Raw genomic sequence first — 25,761 nt, forward strand, 5'->3', positions numbered from 1 at the left:
CTTATAGTCTACACTTATATCTGCTCTTGTGCCATCATCTCGTCTGCGATAATGATTCTCTTTACCTCCCGACCCAATCTGACCTGCACAAGGGCTGGTGCAATCTGCACCCATCATTGGCAAAGAAGCCTGCTTTGCCGCAGCCCGCGCTCCAGGCCCATATAGTAGCACTGTCTCATATATCCAGGACCGTCCTTTCGTTGCTTCGTCAAGGCTGCTCATCTGTGTCAAAGTTTCCAGCAACTAGAAGCAAGTTTATGTTCCTGCGACTTCTTCCAAATCTGTTATTATCTTCTTCAAATTGCCCGGAAAAGCTCGCTCAGCTCAGGATATCTTCTTAGCCTGAGAAGCTAAACCAGGCTCTCAAGAATGCGGAGGGTAACTACCTGACGCTGTCCAAAGTTTCAACAATACTAGATAAACCCAGACAAGCACCAGTCCGATGCAACAACAATTCCCCGAAAATCTCAAGCGACCCGCACAAACACAGTACACAAAACCCCCATCTGAACTTAGGGGCTTCGATGACGCCAACATGCATGCGACCCCCAGCCTACGCCATTCCTCCCGAATGGTATGAAAAAGCACCATGCGAGCCACGCTCTTCCTCAGCACGAGTCTGCTTTTGCACCTTTCGCGTCACATTCCGTGTACATGGGCCCTCCGCAGCATGATGCTATTCCTACTTATGTACGTCGGATGCGAACCTCCTACCCCGATTCTGCGAAAGCTGAAAAAATGTGTGGCCGAACGCCCCAATGCCAGTACCACTGTACCGTTGTTCTTTTGTAGCACCAAGGCACCTGTGAACGCCGCATCAACAGGCGTTGCCCTGGGGAGACATCCCGCACTACAATCTTCCTCCGCTGGATCTGATGGAGTCTGATGAAAGTTTGGGGGACTGGTCTGCGAATGCTAGCGAGATAGAACAGAGAAGGAGGACAGCCAATGGAACGAGGTGAGGCGCGAGAGACATGCGTCGTTGAGGTGGGAGTTGGAAGGAGACAGGGATGGGTGCACGATCATATGAATCTGGACAAGAGACTTGAACAGTGAATGAGCCCCGAAGAGCCAACAACTAGAGAGGTTTGCAAGACTGTCATTCTGCATATCAAATGAGTCGTCAGCCTAATGTGGACGGAATCGTACAGGGACAAACTAAGCTGTTTAAATCTCAGATATGATGCCATTGATCCTGCATGTCAGCATTGCAAAATCTGTTCTAGGCGGCACTTTGAGCGGCCATCTGAATGGGTCTGAATGAACGATAACCACTGCTGGGTCCATCCCACCTTTCAGATGAATTGAACAACAAGCGAGAAGACCGCGTCAGCCCGTTTCAAGTCGATTGTGTCTTCACCGGCATACCGTGTCTGATCTCGCTGCTTCTCCAGTCTCCGCGTTGTAGTACTTCTCGAGATCTTTCTTGGAAAAGCCCAGTATTGGAGATTTCTGCGTCAATGGGAAAGCTGATTGGCGCGGGGAAGAAGAATTGGGCACTGCCTCAGACTACTCCCGGTTGCCAGTATGTTTGAGACAGAAAAGAGATCAAATCGCAGACCACATTCAGTACCAGCGAAGAACGAGAGGAGTGTGTATAGACACGGGAGCGTCCGGGGCGAATAAAGCGGCCAGAAGATGGGGCAATCCACCTTCCGCCGTCACCAACCAACAGACGTGCAGCGAGTGAGTCGATTGCCATATATTCTCCAAAAACTCCTACATACCATCCCAGACTCCTCCCACCAATTCTAACTAACCACCGTCAACTGCACCCTAATACTAACATCCGTCTCCGGCTGACTCAACATAACCAGATACACCCCCGTCCACCCAGCCTCCGTAATCTGCAACAACTTCTCCGCGAAATTCCCCACGAAGAGCCAAGGGATGGGTTTCTGCGGACAGTGCATCAGGATCCTGATGCCGCCGTACGTGACGGTGAAGCTGTGCCGCGGCGGGGACGCGGTCCACTTGCCGCGGGCCTGGACGAGGATGGAAGCGTAGAGGTTCGCGAGGGCCCAGGCGGCGGGCTGGACGGGGAGGGCGACGGCGGGCCAGGCGCTGTAGTACATGTTCCAACCGCCGCCGATGTCGAGGAAGTCGCGGAAGCCGATGCCGCGGCGGGCGAGGCTGGGGCCCGTGTGACCGCCGTTGTGGGCGGATGTCGAGGGGATGGAAGAAGAAGGGGTGGTTGCGGGATCGTCGCGGGGGCGGGGATGGCAGGACGTGAGTGAGGTGAGGGAGAGGAAGGTCAGTAGCAGAAGGTGCGGAGACCATAATGGCCGCATTCTGTTCTGTCGGTGCAAAAGGAAAGAAAAAAGAGATACACAGCACTGACTGGCGTTCAAAAAACTCAACAGGGGTCTTCCAATGATTTCCGTGGAGAAAAATGGGGGTATATACCTCCACGGCTTTTTGTACCGAGTGGTGTCCTGCAGGTGGAGACGACTCCTGCAGGTATTGTTGAGTAATTCCGGCTGTCGCGATATCAAAATACGAGGTCCCCCCACGTCGTCCACGCGCATTGCTCGGTGCGGCTCCTTTTCTTGAAGTCTTTGGGGCTGCGGATGTCGGGTATATGCAAGGTACTTAATCTACATGCTGTGGAGAGTGGAGACACGACTTGCCTCGTGGGATATGATCTTCGATCCTTACTTGGCAGTCTTTGTGCTCAGAAGCCCATTATTGCCTGTCCCACCAATTGAAACCAAAAAACAGGAATCCTCCAAGACGAGTTATCCGCCGACCCATCAGATGGCTAGAAGATTACTGATTGAAGCAAATAGATAATCAAATATACCCACGCCAAGACAGTACGCGGCTTCGAGATCCAGTCATCTCCACGACATTTAAGCGTGGCGGACCCTACGATGTTGATCATCGATACCCGAAATCCGAAACATGTTTTGTACGGTCCTATATCCTCCGAAAGGAACCCACTCTCCGGAATTTCCGGAGAGTCGGTAGACTCCATCCGAGGAGAGCAGAAATAGTGAACCCGCGCTAAAAAAAAATAACGGGCGAGGAACATGACACATGTCGGTTGATTCCGAGCGTTCGGCTTCATTCTCACCCCGAGACGTTCCATGTCGTGCCTTTGACGGATATTCTCAAAGACACCTACTCCTCCTCTCTGACGAGGCCTCGCGCGAGACCTTTTGATGAGGAGTTATCTATCGAACAACCAAGATCATGTATAATCCAGGACCACTGCCCCGCAGAGGCCGGGGGGATTTCGAAGTGGCGATACGAATACGCAAGATGAATGTCGCCTAGAGTAGTGCGCTGACAACCGCAGAACAGATTTATACAGGCAACGCGAGCGCTATCGACGAATTTCAACTGTTGGTTAATTAGATATGATAAAGACAGATGCACCAGGCAGCGAATCAAATACACTTGGCCAACTAACCCCCTTTTTCTATCTCTCGGGTGTATACAAGGTAGAGTAGAGGAACGGTGGACCTCATACCACCACTCCTATCACTGAGCCAATCCATCGGCCGATTCTCCAAAACGCGTCGCTCGTTCTCATCGGCAAAGCTTTACCGGCTGATAACATACGTAGAAATCAGAAATACTTTCAGCTGGACCGAAACCTCGCGTTTCATCCCGAGGTATCATTCCATTCAACCAAACCACAAACACTTACTCACTCACTCACTCACATACGCACCGGCGCAAACCTCCACACCCCTAACACCCCGCCCGCCCGCCCCAACGACTCGCACGGAAATCGCAGCGCCCCGGCAGCTCCGCACCCTTTATTCGTCACCTCCACGCTCGAACGAAGGCCAGCAAACAAGCGGTGTTTCAAACGGCCAAGAACCCGCGCTACGTACGTACGCTACCGGAAGCGTGAGGTAAGGGGGTGACGAAATGGCAAAGTATACCGCAATGGTGCACAGTACACGCGTAGGACGGGCTAAGTCAGACTCGGGGATAATGCGTTGATGGGAAGGGAGGGAGCGGTTGATGAGTTTGTTTGCTCATTTGTTCAGGTGATGGGTGAGTCAGCTGGGCCATTATGGCATTGGGGGACGCGTCGGAGAGGGGAAAGATTCGAATTTGTCTATCTATCTGGTTTAGAGGCAAGAGAGGAGGGAGGAAGGGAGGGTTGGAGGGTTGAAGAGAGGTAGAGTAAAATAGAGTAAGGTAGAGTAGAGTAAAACAGAGCAGAGCAAAAGCCAGACGGAAAAGAGGCTCCACGGATACTGAGCGAGACGATAGCGAAGAAAGCAGCCGGAGCGCATTGACGAATATATGTACGTACATAGGTACTTCGAACCATCGCCATCAGACGTACCATCGGGCGCTTTCGCTGATCCACATCTTTAGAAGAGTTTGAAGAGTTTCTCTACGTGCCTACGTACGTAGGGCACGGTGTGAGATGTGCGATGTCAAGTTGTGATAGTAGATGCGTGTTGTGGAAGCCGACGTTTCAAAAGTGGGAAGACGCTTCGTGACGCCAGTGTTGATCCGACGAGTTTAAGAAACAGACGGAGACTTTGGATGTCTGGTTTTACCCTGGACGAAATCAAGCAAAATAGAAGCGAGTTGGTGCAAGCCAGCCTATTGAGAAATCTATCCCCCGAACCTTCCAGCTCAAGCTCCCACATCCACACGACGCAACCACTCCCCCGTCACGAACTCCAACCCCTCCTTCAACCACGGCACCTCCAGCCCCACAGGCGCGTCGAACCCATGATCACCGTGTTCGAACCGCACCAACACCTTCGCCCCCGGCAGCACATCCTTCAACTTCTCCACAAACGCCTCCGTCTGCCGCACCTCCACCGCCGAATCCTCCGTCCCATGATAGATAAACAGAGGCGGAAACGTCTTCACCGACCCCAACATCTCCATCGGATACACAACCGCATCGTCCCCCAGCATGTCCGGGTATCGGCCATACTGCACCGTCGCCAGTGCGAGATCGACGCGGACGGGTGGCGTGACCGCCGAGACGACCTGGCCCGGTTCCATGGCGGCGAGATGATCGTCGACGAGTGACGGGGGCAGCGTGGGGTTGCCGAGGGGGTGTTTTTCGTAGCGTTGGGTGAACCAGGGGGATCTCATGTCGAGCATGCCGTAGCCGGCGATGACGGCCCCGAAGGTGCCGGCGGGCTGGGTGATGGCGGATTGGACGGCGAGGTAGGCTCCTGACGGCGTCGAAGCGTCAGCGAGTGGCTGTGAAGGATCATCGAAGATGCCCCCGATCAAGAATGGACGTACCGGCGCTGTGCCCGATCACCAGAGTCCTTGATACATCAGCTTCAACTGCACCTGCCGTTGCCGACTTGACCGCTGTCCGCAGTCCTCCGCGGAACCATTTCCAGAATTGAGCCAGATTATCCAGAATCTCCAGCCCCGTAGATTCGGGCAGCTTGAGATAATTCGGCCTCACAAGAACGGCCGAATGCTCGAGGGCGAAATCCATGATCCATGGCAGGAAATGTCCAGGGAAGAGACTTGCGCCGGTGATCCGCATGCAAGCGTGAGCAGCTGACTCTATCTGCGCAAGGGAATCAGGGGGTGACAGACGAGGTAGCCTCCGTGGAAGCTGACGATGATAGGATGTTTGCCCGGCTGAATGTTTTTAGGGATGAGGATATCAGTGGTGATGGCATGGCCATTGACTACTTGATATGTAATGTTGTGAGTATCGAAAGCCGTGAACTTCTCCTTGACAGCTGCGATTACGGCGGGGTTCATGCTGAGTTCTAGCAAAAATGGTGAATTCTTTGACGACGGCGATAGACCTTCGTTCTTCTCGTGTTCAAGCTTGTGAATAGCAAAAGATCGTCTCGAGGGAAATGATAGTACCTTGAGAGCAGGGTAAAATGCTTTCTGATATGTCGAGTTATGCCATCGCTCGCTTCACGGTGAATGAACATCTACTTCCCGGAAGTCCGAGCTGGGAAGATTGTTTGTAATCTCGGAAATGTCGCGAAGCCATCCGAGGTTTAGCGGCTGCAGGGCTAGACTTACATGACCAAGCAACAATCCTCCTTCGATTCAATAGCTCCAGATACCTTACCCTAAGAGCATATGACAGAACCACACTGCAAAACCATCGCGCATCATCTCTCGAGCTATAGTTCCCATATTCATGCCCTTCAAGAGACTCGAAGCCTATCAAAAAGGACTGTTGCGTTTCGCAGTCATCAGCCAAGTGGCCATCTCGAATACAAGGATCAAGGCATCCTGCAAGCTAAAGACAAAGCTCCTCGGGTCAAACGATCAAACTGACCTCGTCCTTGACTCGTTTATGACTCCGACACAAAGATCGCTGCCTTCGACTCCCCTTTTCTACTCATCTGCTTTGTCTTCAGTCCTCGCGCTGTCAGCGTGACTTTATGTCAAGACTTCTCGTCCTTCACTCTCCTCTTTCTGAATGCCTTCGTGCTCGCTACTCATACTCTTATGGCTCTTTGAAAGGGCTTTTATCCCCTCAGTGCTCAGCATCCGCGCCCTCGTGACTTTCAAGCAAGACTTCCAATCCATCATTCTTCTCCTTTCGCAAGCCTTCCATGAACGTGACAGCCCTCAGAAAAGCTTTCAGCCACACCAATTCTGTCTCTTGACGAGGTAACAACTCCATTCAGGAAGCACGCAGTCTCGACGTGATGAGCGAGAAGCTTACCCAGGTATTTGCCCAGCGGAAAAGTGAAACCGCGGGTCTTCATACCTAGCATTCCAACAGTCTTCGGGACAAGCAAAGTCGAACAATGGGACCCCATCACACAGCGATCATTGATTCTCTGCGGTATCACCCATTGTGGAAAAGAGCCTAACGCAACGTCCTGGCTTTTGGGCTAGCAGTGCTCGTAGTCATCGATAGATTTGGCCCGTGTAACAATGAAGTAGCTCTGTTGAAACCCAGGTGTTACCCTTCGCCACCTGGCAGCTAGTGACATGGGCAGCCGAATAAGGAGTGCAATATGTTTGGTAGGAGTGTTGGGGGTAAGTTGCCAGAGCGGAGCTTGGGCACGGTGTAGATGTATGCGAGTCCCGCAACGACTGTCTTGAGATTATTGGAAGTGTTCCCTGAATATGTGAATTGCGTTGTCTTTGTCCGAGATTTTCGGGCAATTGCGACGGAATCCTCCAATTGGAACGTCTTCGATGGAGAAAGCGGAATTCCGTGCAATAAGGTGACAAAAAGCCTCAAGTAGGCGTCCAATGGCTCAATGAGTGAATGGTGATACAACATATCTGAAATGAATACGGCATGCGACCGAGTATTTGAGTCTCTTGTTTCGGCGGATTGACTCGGCATGACATCTTAGTAGAGATACTGTATGTTCCGTGTTTGGTCTTCTCTTCTGGGAAGGACCTGAGAATCTCTTGAGCGTTGCGGCATATTCCCCCAATACATCGACCATTCAAACGAGCTGAGCGGCTTTGATAACATTGATTCTCTGCTGGGCGGTTTGGGTGATTCCCAGTCCATGATACAAAGACTCGCAAAATGCCGAGCTTCGCCGGCTGTAGAATGGTACATTGGAAGTGAGCAATTCTTCCGAGGCCTCTTGAAGGGTGTTCCTCTATGAAATCTAGACACTGACCCGGGTATTTCCACGATGCTCTCGGCCAAAGTTCCGGGAAGACGGTAGTGCTTGATTTTCAAGCGTGTGGGACCCGTGACGGTACGATCGCCTGCGGACGAAGGTTTCTTGTGGCCTTTGTGGAAAATATACAGGTGTAAAGGGAAAGTATGTAAAGATGTCGCGGTATCGTAGAGCAAAACGTCCAAGTTGTATGCCCAAATGAGTTCGTTCTGACAGGGGAAGACCTGTCTGCATTGTAGATGACCTCGGACGCGTTGATGCAAATATGTACCTGGCTTGGAACAAGATACCAAGATTAGTACGCTGAGCACTGGGGCATCATCCAGAGTCTGGTGGAAAAGCTCAGGTGCAAGGCATCCAAGCACACACGCTGGGGCGGCTACCATACACGCTGGCACGGTCAGACTTTGTGGTCGAAAGAGCGTTTCTTGTGAATTGTCTTCTTCGACCAGCGGGGCCATGGTTAAACAATCGAAGGGAACCTTGCCCGCGGAACGAGATTCGATTGGAAGATTCGATTGGATTCGATTCTTTGCCTTCTGGCGCGTCTTCGAGTATTTGAGCTATGGGTAATGCTTCAAGAGACGGGAGATATGAGATTACGGAGAAACGTTACTCGGACTTAAAATTCAAATCGCGTTGCGAAAAGATTGATGAGAGGGTAACATCTTGCTATCAGGTTGTGGAAGGTGCGCTTTGCATATTGACTTAGCTGCTGTATGACTCGCCCCACTTCGCCATCATCATGTGATATTCCCCTGGAGTCGCAGGGTTTCGTCTCTTTTGAAGACAGTAATTGTTTGAATCCTGTTGGTAAAGAGTCAAATTTCTGTCCCAAGTTTGACAGCTTCTGGTTGCACCTCGTTCTCTACTGGATGTTAAGTTGTAGTTGAAGACCACAAATTTTCGACGAAGTCGGCACTTTACCATTTGCGTCTGTGGACACTTATGAAGAGCAAAAGCCCGCTTGACTACAAAGATCAAAGACTCTAGGCCTGACCGTGATATTGAGTGCATACACCCAGAGTCCCATTTTCAGCCCACCCTGCACTGCAGAACGCCCTTGACCCAAAGCGCCCGAGTCATGCGCGATAAGAAGAAATGTGCACACAATCTGCGCTTAGAAGATGCAGCGGGTTAAACCTCAGCCGGATCAAACGTGAATTGGTTATTGGTTCATGCGACGCGAGAAGTCGATACTTCAGCTGGCTTGTAATCGACGTGTCCAGTCCCCACATACCCAAGTCCCAGAATCTCCGCCTCAAACTCCACTTCCTGAGTCTTGTGCCCTGGCACTATCATGAACTCGCCAACTCCTCTCACCACATCGAACAAGGCGTTATAAGTCATCGGCCGACCGATCTCCCGAAAATCGCCAACGATAATTTCAAGCTCGTCATGATTCCGGAACTCGTGTGTGAAGACGAAGACACCTGTGGCGATGGGCGTCCTGCCTTCCCCTTTGTTCAAGTATTTGAAAATGACGCCTACAGCTAAGGCGACGGTCTGGAGTAATTCATCGACAGGGATCGAGGAACCGAAGCTGTGGAATTGGAGGGTCGTGGGTGAGTGGGGGACGTGGTATGAAATGAAGTTTCGCGAAGGCGCGAGAGTCTTGTTGGGAAAACCTGCAGAGGGTGTGAGTTTGAGGTTTGATTTGCCTTGAGTTCGATTGGAAGCCGTTGCGATCGGTCCGTGACGAGCGACATCTAGCGCAGTAGTCGTAAGAGGGTGAAAGGGCAGCCAGAGTAGTGTTGCTAATACGAGGACTAGATGAGGATACATGAGGAAGACGTAGACTCTTTCAGCGTCCGAGATGAGGCGTTTAAATATATGTTGCGGTTGAACGTAGAGGCGCTTGAGGAAACGCGTAATCGGATGTTCGGGTCGTCTGATCTCCTTTGAACGCGAGGTCCTCCGCCTAGCAATGCTCTAAAGCAACTTTACTGTTGCTGGAGAACCACATCAGTACCATCCTGAGTTGAGATCGGAATTTCGAGAAGCCAGCATCCGGTATACAGGCGTTGTTGATATAAATTGAGCACGAATTGAGACTTGGACCCATCGACTTGGTTTAGCCGGTGACTTGGACTTTGACAACATTGATGGCAGGTGCGAACCTTTCTTTTCAGTGGGAGAGAGAGATTTAGGGAGATTGTACACCCAAACACAAACACAGCCTTTTGCCCTGATAGCTTGCCCAATTGCTCCAAGTCTCAACCATCAATACTTTTTACACATTCTGCTCGCCCATCTGCCAATCCTCGTCACGGTACCAATCCGAAGATTCGTCGCGCCGCAGAGGAATCTCCTTTTACTATACGTCCCCAACAACTGCACAATGCCTTTCCTCCTCGCGGCATCGGCCTCCGGCCAAACTCGCCTTAGAGAAGCCAGATGTCGCCACTGTCGTTGCCTCTGATCCATCTTGTTCTTCTCGGACCGGAAATGAAGATTATCGATCACCTCTCCGGCCTGATCTACGTCGTACGCGAGAAAACCCTTTTCGCGGATTTGTCCTCTTAACTCCCTAATCTGTGAGAGGAGCTCGATCGTCTGTTCGACGGAGGCCAGGTCTTCCTTCAGGCTGTCCAGTTTGTGGAGTAGAGTGTCAAAGTCGCCGTGGGCAATTGTGGCTACGGGCCGAGCTTCGAGCGCCTGGATTTGTGATCTTATCTCCTCGGCGTCAATTGGGTGAGGCCTAAATTGGAGGCGGTAATTCTCGAAACGCAATGCATCCAGCCACTTATCAACAGTGTTGCTCGACATTCTGGTCAGTCGTGACTGTGGGTTTGATATGCTTTGAAACGTTGAGATGGATGGTGGTGGGTGACTTAAGCATGAAAGGGAAGATGCAGAGTGTCCCTGACGTGACAAAGGTAGGCAGTTTCCCAGACCTGAGGAACACAAATGGCTGAAGCTATCTACAACCTTTGGAAGCAATAAATCGGAGTTTTATATCCAAAGGACCTTTCGATCAGTGAAAAGGGATTTTGGAGGAGTGGAGTAGATTGGCTTGGCATATGATCTAGCCTGACTGGATCTAGTGGCTTGGCTCGGAATTACCGGCTTTTCTTTTTTTCCCCCGAGGCCTGCTTTCTCTCTACTCTCAATCATCTTTTCTTTGATATCCAACACCCTTTCAACATCCATCGCGGTGACTGGTTGAGGCTGTTGAAACACTGTAATAAATTCAATTCATATTCCGCTAAAGGTATCTCAATCTCCCCCTCACCAGCTCTGGCAAGACCAGAAGCACCCAAATCATCTTCAAATACTCTGCATTGAAGATATGAAGACCCGGGCTGTAGTGAAAGATCCCGCATGCCAAACAACGATAAGGAATGCCACTGACAAATTGGGGAAATACAACACGAACAGGATCTACGATGAATCCGCTAAGATGATGAATTGCTTGGTGAATTACCATTCGTCCACTTTTACTTAGGATCCAAACAGCAGGGAAGCGTGCCAGCTATCATTTTCAGGCACGGTATCCTTCGACGTTAATGGGAATTTTTTTTCCGCACTGCACGCATTGATGCACTATATTAGTGATATTGTAGTTGCTCATGTGGTATGGATAACTGGATTCCGTTCGTCATCGGGCTCGTTGGTAACCCATTTGATGGTCGTATCAGCGTGACAGGTGATCATTTTCCAAACAAGGGCAACGCAATGGCTAGCATGATGCAGTCTGGGCTTCGTCACTAGGCTCATCTCTTTGAGTGTGTGGTGCTGGTGCCGTTGATGACGCTCCAAAAATCTTCACGCAGGGATTTCTGTACGGGTCAGGAGCTTTCCGGCTACACCACTCGGAGCTGTCTTAAAAAAATCAGTGGAATTCGATGGGGCTGTTTGGGCTCTGAAAAGGGAAACGTCTGGCGCCTGGACCGCAGACAGGTCATTTTCTCACAATGGGACATCAAACACAACAGACAAAACGGTGGCATTGATGGGTCCAGGTAATGCCATATATTATTCGTACATCTGCATGCAAATACTGGGATGAAGAAGCCTATGACGGCCTTTTCTGCCGTTGACAGATAAGCATTCTGTTTTGATGGCGTGCTCGATAACCTACTCGTAGGCTATAGCTTTGCTTTCGTATATCTGTGACGATAACTCTCTACAAAAACTCGGTTGGAAAATTGTCCCGTCGGATTTTGCCAACTAACTTCTCAACACATCTGAAGATCTCATGGAACCAGATGCCCGGGACTTGTACTACACATCCATGATCGTGGAGATATGGCTGGAATGCAAAGGTATGGTCCTGTGTGACCTTTGACATTCCACTTCAACCATCACTCCTATGAAAGCAAGAGCTCCCTCGACATGAGTCGGTGGAGCATCGAGGTCTTCCTCTGTTTCAGCCCACCAGCAAAGCCTAAGAGCTCAAGAGATCGTAATTAGACGAGGACATGTTCGTAGACGACAAGCATTCATCTCTGAGTCTCAGAAGCTTGGCCGCAAGCCTCAAGAGCGTCATGCAACCGTGAGAGCAGAGTCCATCCCAGGACACGAACCTGGCGCCCCAGATATCTTCACAGACTGCGCTCGCCCACATCTATGGCTTCTACGTCTGGTCTTTGTCACTCGGTCTTCCCACAGATCCAAGTCTTCCGGCAACGAGATCAACCCCTTCCGAATCGGATTTCGAGCACACCGCCATCACCATGGACGCCACCTTCCTCCCACCCAATTCGTCGATTATTTATTCATATACCGTCGTCCGCCTTCCCCCACCGCTCCCTCCTAGATTACACTTCCTATAACACCTTATACCTGCATCTCGAGTCCCAAGGGTGCACTTGATCGGTCAAAGCAAAATAAAGAACAGTAAAGCAAAGGATCAAGGCTCGAGGCGTCAATAGCCATGGACGCGCTTCCCACAGTCTTTTCTTTCTTTTTTTTTCCCCGCTTTTTCATCTTCGTCTTCGTCTCAGACGCCGACTTTGACTTGTACACGTATATGTTGTTGTATACCCACTCAACACATCTTTGCGAGATGAGGGTTTCTGCCTCTTATATCTTTGTACAGATATAGATGAAATCATTTGTTGGCTCAGTGTAATGAGTTAAAGGACCATTTGAAGGGGACGATTAGAGATCAGTGGTGGCAAATTGAAGGCCTGGTAGAAGGGCAGAGGAGCTGTGGACGGATTTAGTAAGAGTTGGCTGTAGCAGACCACGGTACGATACATGGGTGCAATTCGATGTAGATGAACGCAGTGTTTGGCAAGATCTTTGTTCATTCAACCATCAAGAAGGTAGCAAGAGCTTCCAAGCTCTTCGACACATGCTGTTCGATCTCCAAGAAGTCTGCTAGAATGCAACCGTAGCTCGTGCCTTCAGCTGTAGCTAGCTTCCCTCAGTCAGCCCTCATACCACACGCTTCCATGAAGACGATCACCAGCCTTTTACGCACAATAGTCCCCAAGTCCACGCTGACACCGATCCTGTCACCTGCATCTCGCATAGTGACATCCTCCTCATGCCAGAGCACCCGATTCCATTCCCGCCACAGCTCCCCACCTCAGATAGTCTCATACGGCAACCCGACCGCCTCGCCCTCCTTCTTCCCGGGCTTATGTCCCCTCCTGCAATCCCGCTTATGCACCTTCCACCCCTCCGCCTGACACTCCTTGCCGCAATACCCCACCGAGCCACACCCAGCACAGCGCTTCGCGTCCCTGTTCCCGCAAACCTCACAGACCATTTTCCCATAGAGTTTCCGCTCATCCTCCTTCGCCGCCTCGATGCCCCGCATCTGACGCCGCAGTAACTGACCCCGGACCTGGTACTCGCACGTCTTGCTGCCGCAGACGGGGTAGACGGCGATGACGACGACGGGCTCGGCGAGGTTGAGGAACGAGGAGGGCGATTTGAGGCAGTCGGTCGTGGGGGAGGCGCAGGCGAGACAGGGGGAGGTGAGGGCGGCCATGCATTCGGTGTGGTGTTGGGCGGTGATGAGGGCGATGACGTCGATGAAGGCGTCTTTGAAGGCGGCGCTCGTTTGTTGGGATTCGGCGGGCTGGCAGAGGAAGAGGGGGACGGGGTGCGTGTGGGAGATGTGGGTTGTGTCGGTGGTGTTGTGGACGCTGAAGCGGAAGAGGGCCGGGGTGGTGGTGGTGGTTGAGGCGGCCATGGTGATGTGGTTTGGTGTGGTTGTTGTGAGGGTGTGAGAGTTATGGTGGTTCGAGGAGGTGAGGTTGCGCGGTAGGTTGCGGGGAGGTAGATATGTAGTAGAGGTGTCTGACTTGGGTTGTCTTTAGGGTGGCTCGAAGTGATGAAAAGAAGTGAAGCTCCTGCTCCACAGGACAAGAAGCATGTTCATTGAGTTCCTGCCAATCTGGAGAAGAGAAGCTTCACTATGCCCATTCTACAACATTTACTCGTAAAGTGACATTCTAGGTCCTCGAACGAAGAAATGATACGATGATTACGTATGACTTCGTACTAAGCTAGTTTACTTCAATCACTGGTTTCTGACGGTCCTTTCCAAACTGTTCATTGATATATCACATCGAACTCTTAAACAAGTCTAGAATGTCTATATCATTCTTATACAGCGAAGGTTATAATAAGTATATACGCGGATAATAGATCGACGTCTGAGATGAAGATAAGAACAAAGAGGAAGGGAAAGGCTGTGGACAGGGAGTCCATGACTATTGTGGTTGGATTGACTGTCTCTATGGAGTGGCATTTCTATCTAGAAATAAGAAATAGTAGCAAAGGCCTGTGGCAAAAGGACGATAGTACCTTGACACACATATGATATGGCCATATAAATCAATCATATGTCCATGTGAGCATTGTTACCTGTTGCCACCTGTCCGTGCGTATGACACACCTCGAACAGCTTTGGGCATCAAGTGTAGTGTTGGGACTTGAGAATATAGACCCTGATTACGTGAGCTGTAGGAGCGAGAGTGCGTGCGAGTATACTAGTAGCGATCCTGATACGACTAGCTAACATTCAGACAGAGTCTTGTGGTCTGTCCACCAACCCCTAAAGCAGTATGCCAAAAAAGATCTCACTACGAGGATCTCCGGGAATGACAGGTGTTCGTGCTGGTTGGTGGAGTAGCCAAGTCGGCTCGGAAGACAGTATCATTCATCAGACAGGCTTGCTCATTCATCGAGTTACCATTAGTGATGCGTGACTTTCAACGGTATCGAGGTATCGTACTGAGTGAGGCCTGGGGAGAAGCGCTAGAAAAAGAATTATGTTCTTCGCTCTCCCTTGCGACTACCACGGCTGCCCGGTATCTGCGATTTCGATGTTCCAGGTGGTACTACAATCTCCACGTCGGTCGCTTATAGAAGGATGCTCACGCATCTGCCTTTCTGCGATCTCCGGTGATATCATGATCTCGACATCTGTGGAGGACAAGCTCAAAAGCGATGGCTCCTGTCGGTGGGCAGACTGCCAGCCCATTTCGTGGTCCTTCCACATCATGTCGAGCGACGTATTTGAGATGGAGGGGCGGTTTGGTGACTAGAAACCGGAATCGACGGCAGAGGCTGTTCATTATATTGCGACCACCGCTTAGGCGGCGTTGGTGATGGTTAGTCGAGATTCAATGATGAGGAGGCCGCAATGGATGTAGGTCGAGTTCCAAGTTCAAACAGTGTTGAGGGCGCAGGACATCGAGCCATTTCTGAGATTTCGCTGCAAAACCATGACGGCAATATCTCGTCTGGAAGCTCCAGTCCCTTACTATCAGAGAGCTTTCTTTGTAAATACAAGCTGTTAGTGTCGATCTCGTCTAGAGACTTTGCACTGCTCTTCGACCCCTGTCTCCTGAGAATCTAACTATGGAGCGAAATTCTTTCCCTCTGTCTCTTTTTGGTTGAAGTTTTGCTTCAGCTTCCAGGTGTTCTTGCTTGGGTTGCTGCATTTCGACATGCCCAGCTTCGGTTCTATCGTCTCCTACCATATCACGAATCTGAATGGGCTCGCGAACCACAGGCCCGAAGTTAGCTGAATGAGCCTCGGGATCCTCGCGATCGGCGTACGATAATGGGGGTGAGATGGAATAGCCCATTGCTTCCATTATGGCATTGATTCGTCGCTGGTATTCCTCTAAGGGGGCTCGAAAGGTAAAATCTTGCGTATTGAGCCGATGACCATATGGCCTTGGAAATTGATCTTCCTCATCATAACGGATTATCGCGGGCTCGCAACCGCAGCGCCAGAGTGAGCCCCGGAGTTCTCGCGATCCGCGTATGGAAATTGGGAAGAATTCATAGCTTCGGCCTCCCAATCTGGCGTCCGATCCGACGATTTGACTTCTAATGTTGGAAGTTCCGAACTCGTGACCCCGGTGAGCGTATTGAGATTGAACAATCCTCCATCTCGAGTGGCTTGTGGGATCCAGATATCTGCATCTTCTTGACCCTCGTCCGACTTCGATACCGAAGCCGAAGCCGAGTTTCTTTCTGATCCTGTTCCCTCAACGTTTGAGTCCGATTCTGAGTCTGAGCTCATGTCCACATCCCTATCAATATCAATTCCAGTATCATGTTTTAGCAGGAATGCCGTCACCTTAGGGTCGACCTCGTCTGTGTCTTTGTCGTTCACTGCGGCGATAGGATCCTCGAGTCCACCGTCAGCAGTGCTTCTTCATCGCACAAGACTAAGAAGCCTCAGACCATCGTAGGCTTTCCAGACGGAACCTCGTTTGCCAAATGCCCAGTAATGCAATCCCCAGCTTTGAGTGTACTCGAATCCCTCTCTGCGCCTTTGCTGTTTGCCTGTAGCTCTTCTGCCAGCTGATCGTCGATATTTTTGCCACCTGCCCAACCAGTTGCTCCCAGAGCCATCTGAGCAAACGCACGTTTGATACTGCCTTTGCCGTCCGGTTTGAGCCCATGAACTTCTTCATTGCCAGTGCTTTTCCATGGTGTAAGGTGGATGAACTCTCCTGTCTCGGGATCGAAGAACGTCTTGTTGGGGCCTTCAGTCTCCAGCTCAATGAGGTTCTCATGTTTCTCGTCGGATGCATCGTTGGTCAGCGACACCTTAGAGGTGCCCCACTTGGTATCCTTCAAGGCGCCGACGAGAGTGTCTTCGGAGGTATTGTGAGACTGCCACGTAGGCTCGCCCGTTGGATTCTCTACTGCATTAGGTTGCGAGCTTCGGATTCGTTGCCGTAGCTGCCCGAGGGGGTGGTCGTCTTCTGGGTTGCGCGTAATCATATGGTAACCTTCCCCACTGACTGTCTCTGGACCTTCTTGATGGTGTCGTGTAAACTGCCAATCGGACCTTACCGGGCTTGTGAAGACCTCCTCACTCCTCCAGTGGCGGCGAAAGACGATGAGTGATAGACCTCCTATGATGACAGTGGAAGAGAGAACGATCGCTGCTGACAAGAAGTTGAAGGTTGAGATGACTGTGTCATCTCCAGGCCCGCCAGTTGGGAGAGAAGACCGCTTCGTGAAGCCATCCTTCAAAAGCCTCGAGCTCGCTTGTAGAGTTGCATTCAAAGTCCGTTTCCAGTGACTATATGGAGGGAAAATCACGTCGGCCGTATTGTTCGACAGAAGCTTTTTGCAATTCGGACCGAGTTGAATCCCAGTCTACGGAAGCATTAGAGCCAGTCGAATAGAGGTGACCAGATATAGCCCAGAGCTACTTACAGAGTCCAGTTGACCACACGTGTCAAGTACATCATTCTTAGCTGACCAGACCGCGAGTTTGTATGTTCGCTCTCCAAAAATGACCATCCCAATTAATGTAAGCCCGAGACTTATGGTACCCAGGGCATTTGCAAACCAGTCTCTTCTCGGACTGAGGAATCTGAGGCGGGAAATCCATGAGACTTCATGATCCGTTCTAGGGCTTGCAGTCGGCGCTGGGGGTACGGATCTTGGGGGGTGATTCTGGCGATGTGATTGGCTTGCTGATTTGTTTTCTGGGAGTGGTGGATTTGGAGGCAAGGCATGAGGCTCAACTGACTCCTGACTATCTATCGCGGGGACGCTCTTCGGAATTGGTGAGGGTGAGACCGATCGAGAAGTCGCACTGCTCCCTTGCGAGTTTGGCCGTGACGAATCGAAAGAATCGGATGACGAGCTTGGGTTGGGGGACAGACTTGGAATGCTAGGCAATGGACCATCTGATGAAGTGGTTGGTTCAATGATGGACGGGTTCCCATTTATTTCCATTGCGGCGAGTCAAGAGGACTGACCCAGTGTGACTTTGTGTGACCGATTGTGCGACTGTTATACGAGTGCAGTCCTTAAATTATATGAAAAAAACGTGATTCTTCAACAAATTTCTGGCCTTGCAGCCTTGCAGCCTCGCAGCCTTACCCCTCACACCCTGTTGCCTATCAACCCGCTCGAATCCGCAGGATTGCTGATCTTACCCAGGTACAGAAGCTCAAGCGAGGCGAAGGATCTCGGACGCATACGCGTGTTATTTGTGCGCCAATCGGGGCCCACCCTCAAATACTCAAACCTGCCTCAATGGGGAAATCTTCGCCCCCCCCTCCTCGAGTGTCAGAAATGAGTGGTAGTTGTACGTGGCTTAGGGAATGCCTTGCTGCGCAATGCAATGTGCGACACGAACTACCTAGGGAGGTTTAGCAACAATAATTAAAAGAAGTAATTAAAACGAAATACGCATTAAGTACCACAGCTAAAATTCTCACTGCCAGGCTTGGCACAGACTTGGCAAAAAAAAATACCCAAGAAGGTAGTTTTTCGGGTGGCTTTTAAACCAGTGATTTATATTATTAATCACTGATTTAAAGCAAATTCGATAACTTTTCAACTTCTTAATTATATATCATCATTAAAAGCGATTATAAAATTGCGCTTTTTTTATATTATCTTCTAGATATATTAATATATAATTTACGAAAATTTGAGAAAAATTAATTCATGCAAACCCGCACGAGATAAAAAATTTTAGAATTCCAAAATTTTGATGGTTTTTGCCAAGCCCATGATTTAATTATTTCTTTTAATTATTTCTTTTAATTATTTCTTTTAATTATTTCTTTTAATTATTTCTTTTAATTATTTCTTTCAATTATTTCTTTTAATTATTTCTTTCAATTATTTCTTTCAATTATTTCTTTCAATTATTTCTTTTAATTATTTCTTTTAATTATTTCCTTTTAATTATCGTTGCTAAACCTCCCTACTGTGTCGGGCTGACCTCCGCAAATTCTTATCTTTCCCATGTGCTGCACCAATGTTTTAGGTTTGCGCACGTTAGATCCAGGTGGTACGAGAATGCGAAATCAGTAGCATTGTCATTTATCTATTTTTGAATGGCTCTGGTACCGTGAAGCTGTTCGAATGGTGGGTGTCTTCCTGCCGGGTAAATTACAAATTCATACCCCAATTTTGGGGTATGAAAATGTAATTTACCATTCTTTGGGGTATGAATTTGTAATTTATTAAATTACGTCTTTGAGTGCCCGGCGTTTAACGTCCCTAAAGAAGCCCCGGGAGCCTTAAAAAGCCCCTAGAAAATTGAACCCTAAATTTATCGCGGATTGGGGTGAGTTGGGGATTTAAGAGCTCGCCTCAACCCCGGAGCGAGGTTTCGACGAGTTACACGGCGAACCCTAGAGGTCTTCAGTTCGGGGCTCCCGAGGCCGGTCCGGGCTAATTTCGCAACCCCCGAAGACCTAACCTCAGCGCACTATGGTAAATTACATTTTCATACCCCAAGGAATGGCAAATTACCGATTCATACCCCATTGGGGTATGAAAATGTAATTAGGGGTATGAATTTGTAATTTACCCCTTCCTGCCCGAATTGTTCTCATTTCTGGCTTGAGCCGACAATACTATACGCACCGCGAAAATTCTACTATACTTCTAGGAGAAAGGCTAGTGAGAGAGCGTATAGAATGCGTCGTTTGAACCGCTGGGAGCCCAAAGGATTCCTCGTGCTACCTCTCGATATGCTTTTTTTTTCAAGTCGCTACCGAATCCGATCCCAAAGCTGCTAATGCTCTTCATCGTCACGATCATAAACCTTCCTTCCCTCAAACCAAGTTTGGCACACCTGTGCTTTCAGCAAATCTTCTGAGGTCCAACTCATATTAACAACAGCGAAATCAGCCTTGAGTCCGGGCCTTAGTCTCCCAGTCCACGCATCGGCAAAGCATGAGTACGCAGCGCCTTCCGTAGCCGCAGCCAGCGCAGTAGCAAGCGGGAGCGCGTATTGCTCGTTGGTTGTAGCCAACGACTCCGGCTCTCTGGCAGACCGCCGGGTGGTTGCGCAGTACAGATTCGACAGTGGTGCATGCGGCGCGGTTGGCGCATCAGACCCTAGGGCAAGCACGGCGCCTTCGTCCAGGAATTTCTTATAGGCGAACGCCCGTTTGCAGCGTGTTTCGCCTAGTAGCTTGGGCCAGGCTCGGAGGATGGCCGGATCCGAGTGTACGGGCTGGACGGATGCTGTAATGCCGGCTTTGCCTAGCCGTTTGGCGTCTTCGGGAGATGTCAGTTCAAGATGTTCGATGCGGTGTCTGCGTCCTGGAGTACCGAAGCTCTCGAGTACGTCAATGGCGTTTTTAATGGCTGCATCTCCAATCGCGTGCAGGGCACACTGTAGACCGGCCGAATCAGCTTTTTGAACCACTGGAGCTAGCATTTTCGGAGTCCATAGCGGGGAGCACGAGACGCCGTTCGAGCTATAAGGCTGAGTAAGAGCTGCAGTGCAAGCGTCGACCACTCCATCGCAGATGATCTTGATCCCTGTTATACGTAGCGCCGGCGACGTGTCTGCATTGAACTTCTCGTGAAGCTCAATAGCCCGGTCTACCTGCTTCAAAGTGACGTTCTCATCATCCGAAGGGCTAATGAGCCAATGCGCGGCGACACGAAAGGGTAGGCTCTCGCGTGATCGCAGTAGTTGCAATCCAGCCCATGCATTCTCGTCCATGGCCATTTCGACCATCCCAGTGTATCCTGCATGAGTGTAGATTCTGCCGGCTTCCCGCAACGCTTCGATCCTGTCCTCAAGGGGCGTCACTCGAGCAACATGGGGCCACACAAGCGTGACGGCGGCCGCTTCACTCAGTAATCCGGAAGGTCTTCCGTGCTCGTCGCGGTGGATTTTGCCACCGATTGGATCCTCCATCGACTCGACATTCAGTTCATTGAGCGCGGCTGTGTTACACCATGTTGAATGCAAGTCTTTGGCGTCGATGAATATGGGTCGCTCGTCGATGGGATCAAGCATGCTAGCCAGCGCCATCCCACTCGTTGTGGGCTGCTCCCATCCATGGCATAGGATGCGTGGTAAGGACGGGTTCGCTTTGGCATATGATTTGATTTTAGCACTGATGTCGTCCATGTTCTTGCAGGTTCCAAGGTCAATTTTTCGGAGGGCTAGACCAAGTAGTAGAAAGTGCATATGTCCGTCGATGAAGCCTGGTATCACGACTCGTCCTTGCATATCAGACACCGAGGCTCCATTCTCTATGGCTTGTGTGACAATAAGATCAGGTTCCCCTCCGATGTGTTCGATAAGATCGTTCGTGACGACCATACAGGCTGAAAATGGGCCGTTGGGGGTTTGACTTTCCGCTTCCCCAACGAAAAATCTTCCATTTCGGTAGACTGTTGTCATGACTCAATCTCGTCCAGTGCAATTGCTTGACACATTGGGTCGTTTACTGATGGTAAGATTGTCTAAAGGATCGATAATAGAAAGTAGAAACGCTTTACGCATATTCCATCTGCTTCTCGTGACTTTGGGTTCATTTGATTCCGTTCATTACTGAGTTCGACCTGATAAGCTTGAGGGCCATCCAGCCTGCCACGGAACTCAATTCAGTCCATAGAATAGATAGGGTAGAGTAATTGAGATGGTAAAAGGAAGATCCGCAGCCCCATAGAGTGTATGATTCAGAAGCTAGCGCTAGCTCGGTTACAAGGCGTATTTTTGCCTCACACTCTTGACGAAATATGACATGGGCAGGAACACACAAAATGGAAAGAATCAAGGTGAGACCCACATTCTATCGCTTGATCCTCTATTGAACATGCATGTAAAGATTCTGAGCTAGTCTCTCGAGCATGCCAGTCTCCTCGTAAACCAGCAAAGCTCTCTCCACATTCATTCAAGATCCTCTTTTCCATACCCTGGTGAGGAGAGTCTTCCTTTGCTAGACATGGCCTTGAAATCAATACCCTACAATTACATTGTCGAGCACCGTCCACGTCAAACCCGGAACCCTTCTGGAGTGAAAACTCATCATGCAATAACTCAAGTCCTCCGAGTGACCATCACTGCGCCTCCGTGGAGCACGGTCATATCGGACGGCGCAACCGGAAAACCTTTAAATATCTCCCCTGCCTTCCTCACAAAGCCATTCCTTCGTTCTCTTCCAACCCACAGCTTTGACCTTGGCGCAGATGTTGCCGAGCGCGGCAAAGCGCGATCGCCGGAGTGTATCGAGCCAGTAAGGGCCCAGAGACCACATGTCAAGCTTGCCCCAACTATCGACACGGGTTTGTCCCAAGTTGGCAACCATTTCGTGATGCCGAAGAACGTACGTGCGACCAAACGAATCCACCTCGATTTCGTTCAAGGAAGTCCAAGCCGCCACATGCCGCAGTTTTGAATTCCAGGTGTCGAGCAGAAAGTCTGATACCGCGAAGGGCCCGCGAATCCTGTCCTCTTGGCTGATACAGTTTCTGAACTCAATCTGGCTCAACATTGCTGGGGTCAACTCGACGAGGCCAAGCGTGATGCCGATACGCTTGATCATGGCTTTGTGCTTGGCTTGAAGTCTATCAGACCACTCAAATGTCATGCTTGGCGGTAGGTGGAATGTATTGGAGGAATAGAACAACGCGTGGCCTTCGAGATAGGCCTGTCTGCAGGTTGCGATCAGCTGGATTCCAGGCGGAGATTCGATGCTGGCTGTAGTGCCCAAGATGGGCCTGCGGGGATAGATGTCTCCGTGGACCAGGACATAGTCCATGATCTTGTTCCGTACCTTGCCTGGCAAAGAGAAGTAGGAAAGCCTCGTTGGATCGGCTGCCATGGTGTCACACTCCATGGATGATGACCAGTCCGTGATTGGCGATGACGGTAGATGCGAGGATAGTATTGCGCTTTATGGGCCGACTCGGTGATATAGTGCTTAGGAAGTATGCTTGTTGCGTCAGATGCTGGGAAGATGTAGGAGGTTTGCAAAGGGTGGTTTTCAGAGGAATTTCAGAGGAAGATATACCCCAGGGACTCTATGAAAGTGCTCAACACCGTCATTGAAGCGAACCCTGTGTTAAAGTAAAAGTCGTATTAAAATACTATCAACAACACCTCTATTAAAATATTATATATATGTACTCGAACAAGCGAAGATGCTTACTATCTCTGTTAAAGCGAATTCTATATTAAAGCGAAACTTATGTTAATATATTAGCAACAATATCTCAGTTGAAGTGTTACACATATATACACGAACTCAATCACATTAAAGTACTCAATACCTCCATTGAAGCGAACCCTGTGTTAAAACGAAACTCACATTCAAATACTATCAACAGCACCTTAATCAAAGTATTACACACTTATACACGAACTCAATCACATTAAAGTACTCAATACCTCCATTGAAGTAAACCCTATACTAAAGAAAAATTCATAGTAAAATACTATCAACAGCACCTTAATCAAAGTATTACACACTTATACACGAACCCAACCATATGAAACTACCAAAGACCTCCATCGAAGCGAACCCTCTGTTAAAGCGAAACCCGTATCGAAAAACCACCAACGGCATCTCCATTAAAGTGTTACACATATACACCCGACCTCGACCACATAAAACTACCAAAGACCTCCATTGAATCGAACCTCCATTAAAGCGAACCCTATATCAAAGCGAACCTCCATCAAAGCGAACCTTCATCAAAGCGAACCCTCATCATATCAAACCCTCATCATATCAAACCCTCATCAAAGCGAACCCATATCAAAGCGAACCCTCATCATATCAAACCCTCATCACATCAAACCCCACATCAAACCCCACATCCAACCCAACCCCCACCCCCAGCACTCCCAGCACCCCCATCCCAGTCTCACACACCCCCACCCATAAACCCAACCACAACCACAACCACCCAAACCAACCAAAGACCACCTCCCCCATCGACGCTTCATCCGTGTCGAACCCTCGTCAAAAGGGATCTCGACCGGGGTGTGTCATCCGCAAGAGAGAAGTGGTCAGGAATCACGCATCGGCGGGCAAGAAGTGTCGAGTCCAACTGACGAGGGGGGGGGTTTGAAGGAGAAGGAGGAGAAGGAGAAGGAGGAGGAGAAGAAGGAGAAGAAGAAGAAGAAGAAGAAGGTTGAAGGAGAAGAAGGAGAAGAAGAAGAAGGTCCGAGTCGCCACGCTTGGGTTGGTGGGTGGGACTGGGGACTTTTACGGGTCGCTGTACCCCACGCGTGACTGATGAGCAGTGACTTACGGACTGAGCTACAAAATGTGAAAGTTAGGAGCGCAACCGATGCGGGATCGTACGTAGGTGTGCATATGGCTAACGGGTGAGTAGGCACCGACCAGATTTCCCAAAAGGATCGCTTGGTTTCTGGGAGGTTGCGGACTACCCGTCTATTCAAGCTCAAGGGATTCGGGCGAGATCGATGCCGTTACGCTGTTCCCTCCAGCGATAACGGAATCGGACATCTACTTCCCGCTACGGGAAGGAGTCGCCAGAGATGAAACCCCAGCGTTACACCCCAGAAGCAGGCCCGCGGGTCATCAGCCACCTCTTCGTAGCTTTCCAACCCGTCTCATTGACCATGCCCTCGAGCTCAACCTTCACCTTCTCCCTCGCCACATCCACAAGGACCTTTTCCTCCTTTGCGTCCAGGGCGCGGAACGCATCGCCGTCAAAGACGGACGTCTCACCGCACGCCTTTTCCAAATACACCGTGTCCAGCGTATCCCATTTCTGCAAGAATCTTATCTTCTCCTGCCAAAAGCGCCAGCAGAGCAGATATGTGACTTCGAAGACCATGCGTCGCTCGTCTTGGCGCGTTTTCAGCGGGAGGTCCCAGAGCCATTTCTTGTCCATCTGGACGAGGACTTCGGGCGTGAGGTCGGCGAGGCTAAAGGTCATGCAGGCGCTCTTGATCAGGGATCTGTGGTCGGGCTTCAGGTTGTCGAACCATTCCTCCGCGTCGCGAGCGGATCCGGCGGGTAGGTGGAAGGTGTTCATGCTGTAGAACATGTAGTGACCGTCCTGGTACGCCTTTTTGCACGTTCTCAGGAGCTGGAACCCCGGCTGCTTTGTGGCGAGTTGGTGTTCCACTCCTCCTACTCTAACTTTGAACACCGCGCGAGGGTGACTGAGGACGGTCCGGAACAGCTTGCGAGATGGCTTCGGGGACGTCGGCTTCGATTCGGTTAAGCATGGGTAGACATCGCCAGGGACAAGTGCGTATTCCATGATTGCGTTTCGAAGCTCGGCGGGCAGAGAGGTGTAGCGGAAGACTTGACTGGGTATAGCCATAATTGCTCAAGGAGAGTGCTCGAAGCGACTGAGTTTGGCTCTTCGGGACCAATGGGGAGTGAGAATCTATCCTGCAATTATGTAACGAGGCTGCAGCCTGTACAATCGGAATTGAGAAGACTTGAATGGTCTCGAACAGAGGATATTAAACGAGACAACAAGTCTTTCGTTTGCGTCAATGGTAGAGAGACGATGAAGGAAATGTGCAATTGCAACTATGAGACACGAATGTTGGAAACTCCGGGAATGAGGCAATTACATTTTCACATGTGACTGTTGAAAGGATTGTGCTGCCTAGAAATGGTGTGCGCAGCCGCCGCTCTGTGGTAATGGGCTTTCCCAAAGGAGATTAAGTTGCAAAATCCGATTGGCACAGGACAAGATGGAATGGATTGACCTCTGAAAAAGAGAGTTGGAGAAGACATTCGAAGTGCCTTATATCAATACCTGCCATGATTTGAAAAATTGTCAATCTTTTATCGTGTGAGTCAACAAATCATCTTTCCAATCTCGAAGGTTTAGCGGTGAATGGTCAACAACGTCCGGCAGAATAAGATTAGCGGACAGCCTTACGCAGTAGGAAGCAATGACTCACCACCATCACATGCTGACAAAAGTCTGACAGCCGTTGTGTGACCACACCAAATTACAAATCCATACCCCCAAA

General features: G+C 50.1%; 8 protein-coding genes across 8 annotated transcripts; all 8 read right to left on the reverse strand.

Moving 5' to 3' along the window:
- Window positions 1-1,751: 1,751 nt before the first annotated feature.
- HO133_001137 (uncharacterized protein) lies at window positions 1,752-2,291 on the reverse strand (the record flags this gene model as incomplete). Its single annotated transcript, XM_037292067.1, has 1 exon — window positions 1,752-2,291. One exon carries the CDS (start codon window positions 2,289-2,291, stop codon window positions 1,752-1,754), a length of 540 nt encoding a protein of 179 aa, XP_037151486.1.
- Window positions 2,292-4,608: 2,317 nt separating this feature from the next.
- HO133_001138 (uncharacterized protein) lies at window positions 4,609-5,718 on the reverse strand (the record flags this gene model as incomplete). The annotated part of the gene is made up of 3 exons (XM_037292068.1): window positions 4,609-5,165; window positions 5,239-5,518; window positions 5,548-5,718. 3 exons carry the CDS (start codon window positions 5,716-5,718, stop codon window positions 4,609-4,611), a joined length of 1,008 nt encoding a protein of 335 aa, XP_037151487.1.
- Window positions 5,719-8,753: 3,035 nt separating this feature from the next.
- HO133_001139 (uncharacterized protein) lies at window positions 8,754-10,346 on the reverse strand (the record flags this gene model as incomplete). The annotated part of the gene is made up of 2 exons (XM_037292069.1): window positions 8,754-9,498; window positions 9,817-10,346. 2 exons carry the CDS (start codon window positions 10,344-10,346, stop codon window positions 8,754-8,756), a joined length of 1,275 nt encoding a protein of 424 aa, XP_037151488.1.
- Window positions 10,347-13,192: 2,846 nt separating this feature from the next.
- Window positions 13,193-13,728, reverse strand: HO133_001140 (uncharacterized protein; the record flags this gene model as incomplete). Its single annotated transcript, XM_037292070.1, has 2 exons — window positions 13,193-13,273; window positions 13,297-13,728. 2 exons carry the CDS (start codon window positions 13,726-13,728, stop codon window positions 13,193-13,195), a joined length of 513 nt encoding a protein of 170 aa, XP_037151489.1.
- A 2,028-nt stretch (window positions 13,729-15,756) lies between these two features.
- On the reverse strand, window positions 15,757-17,756 carry HO133_001141 (uncharacterized protein; the record flags this gene model as incomplete). Its single annotated transcript, XM_037292071.1, has 3 exons — window positions 15,757-16,185; window positions 16,242-17,168; window positions 17,229-17,756. 3 exons carry the CDS (start codon window positions 17,754-17,756, stop codon window positions 15,757-15,759), a joined length of 1,884 nt encoding a protein of 627 aa, XP_037151490.1.
- A 1,801-nt stretch (window positions 17,757-19,557) lies between these two features.
- Window positions 19,558-21,189, reverse strand: HO133_001142 (uncharacterized protein; the record flags this gene model as incomplete). The annotated part of the gene is made up of 1 exon (XM_037292072.1): window positions 19,558-21,189. One exon carries the CDS (start codon window positions 21,187-21,189, stop codon window positions 19,558-19,560), a length of 1,632 nt encoding a protein of 543 aa, XP_037151491.1.
- Window positions 21,190-21,901: 712 nt separating this feature from the next.
- On the reverse strand, window positions 21,902-22,612 carry HO133_001143 (uncharacterized protein; the record flags this gene model as incomplete). The annotated part of the gene is made up of 1 exon (XM_037292073.1): window positions 21,902-22,612. One exon carries the CDS (start codon window positions 22,610-22,612, stop codon window positions 21,902-21,904), a length of 711 nt encoding a protein of 236 aa, XP_037151492.1.
- A 1,699-nt stretch (window positions 22,613-24,311) lies between these two features.
- HO133_001144 (uncharacterized protein) lies at window positions 24,312-25,094 on the reverse strand (the record flags this gene model as incomplete). The annotated part of the gene is made up of 1 exon (XM_037292074.1): window positions 24,312-25,094. One exon carries the CDS (start codon window positions 25,092-25,094, stop codon window positions 24,312-24,314), a length of 783 nt encoding a protein of 260 aa, XP_037151493.1.
- Between the last annotated feature and the right edge of the window lie 667 nt (window positions 25,095-25,761).

Source organism: Letharia lupina (assembly GCF_014066315.1).
Source record: "Letharia lupina isolate WasteWater1 chromosome Unknown contig_12, whole genome shotgun sequence".
Classification (NCBI taxonomy): domain Eukaryota; kingdom Fungi; phylum Ascomycota; class Lecanoromycetes; order Lecanorales; family Parmeliaceae; genus Letharia; species Letharia lupina.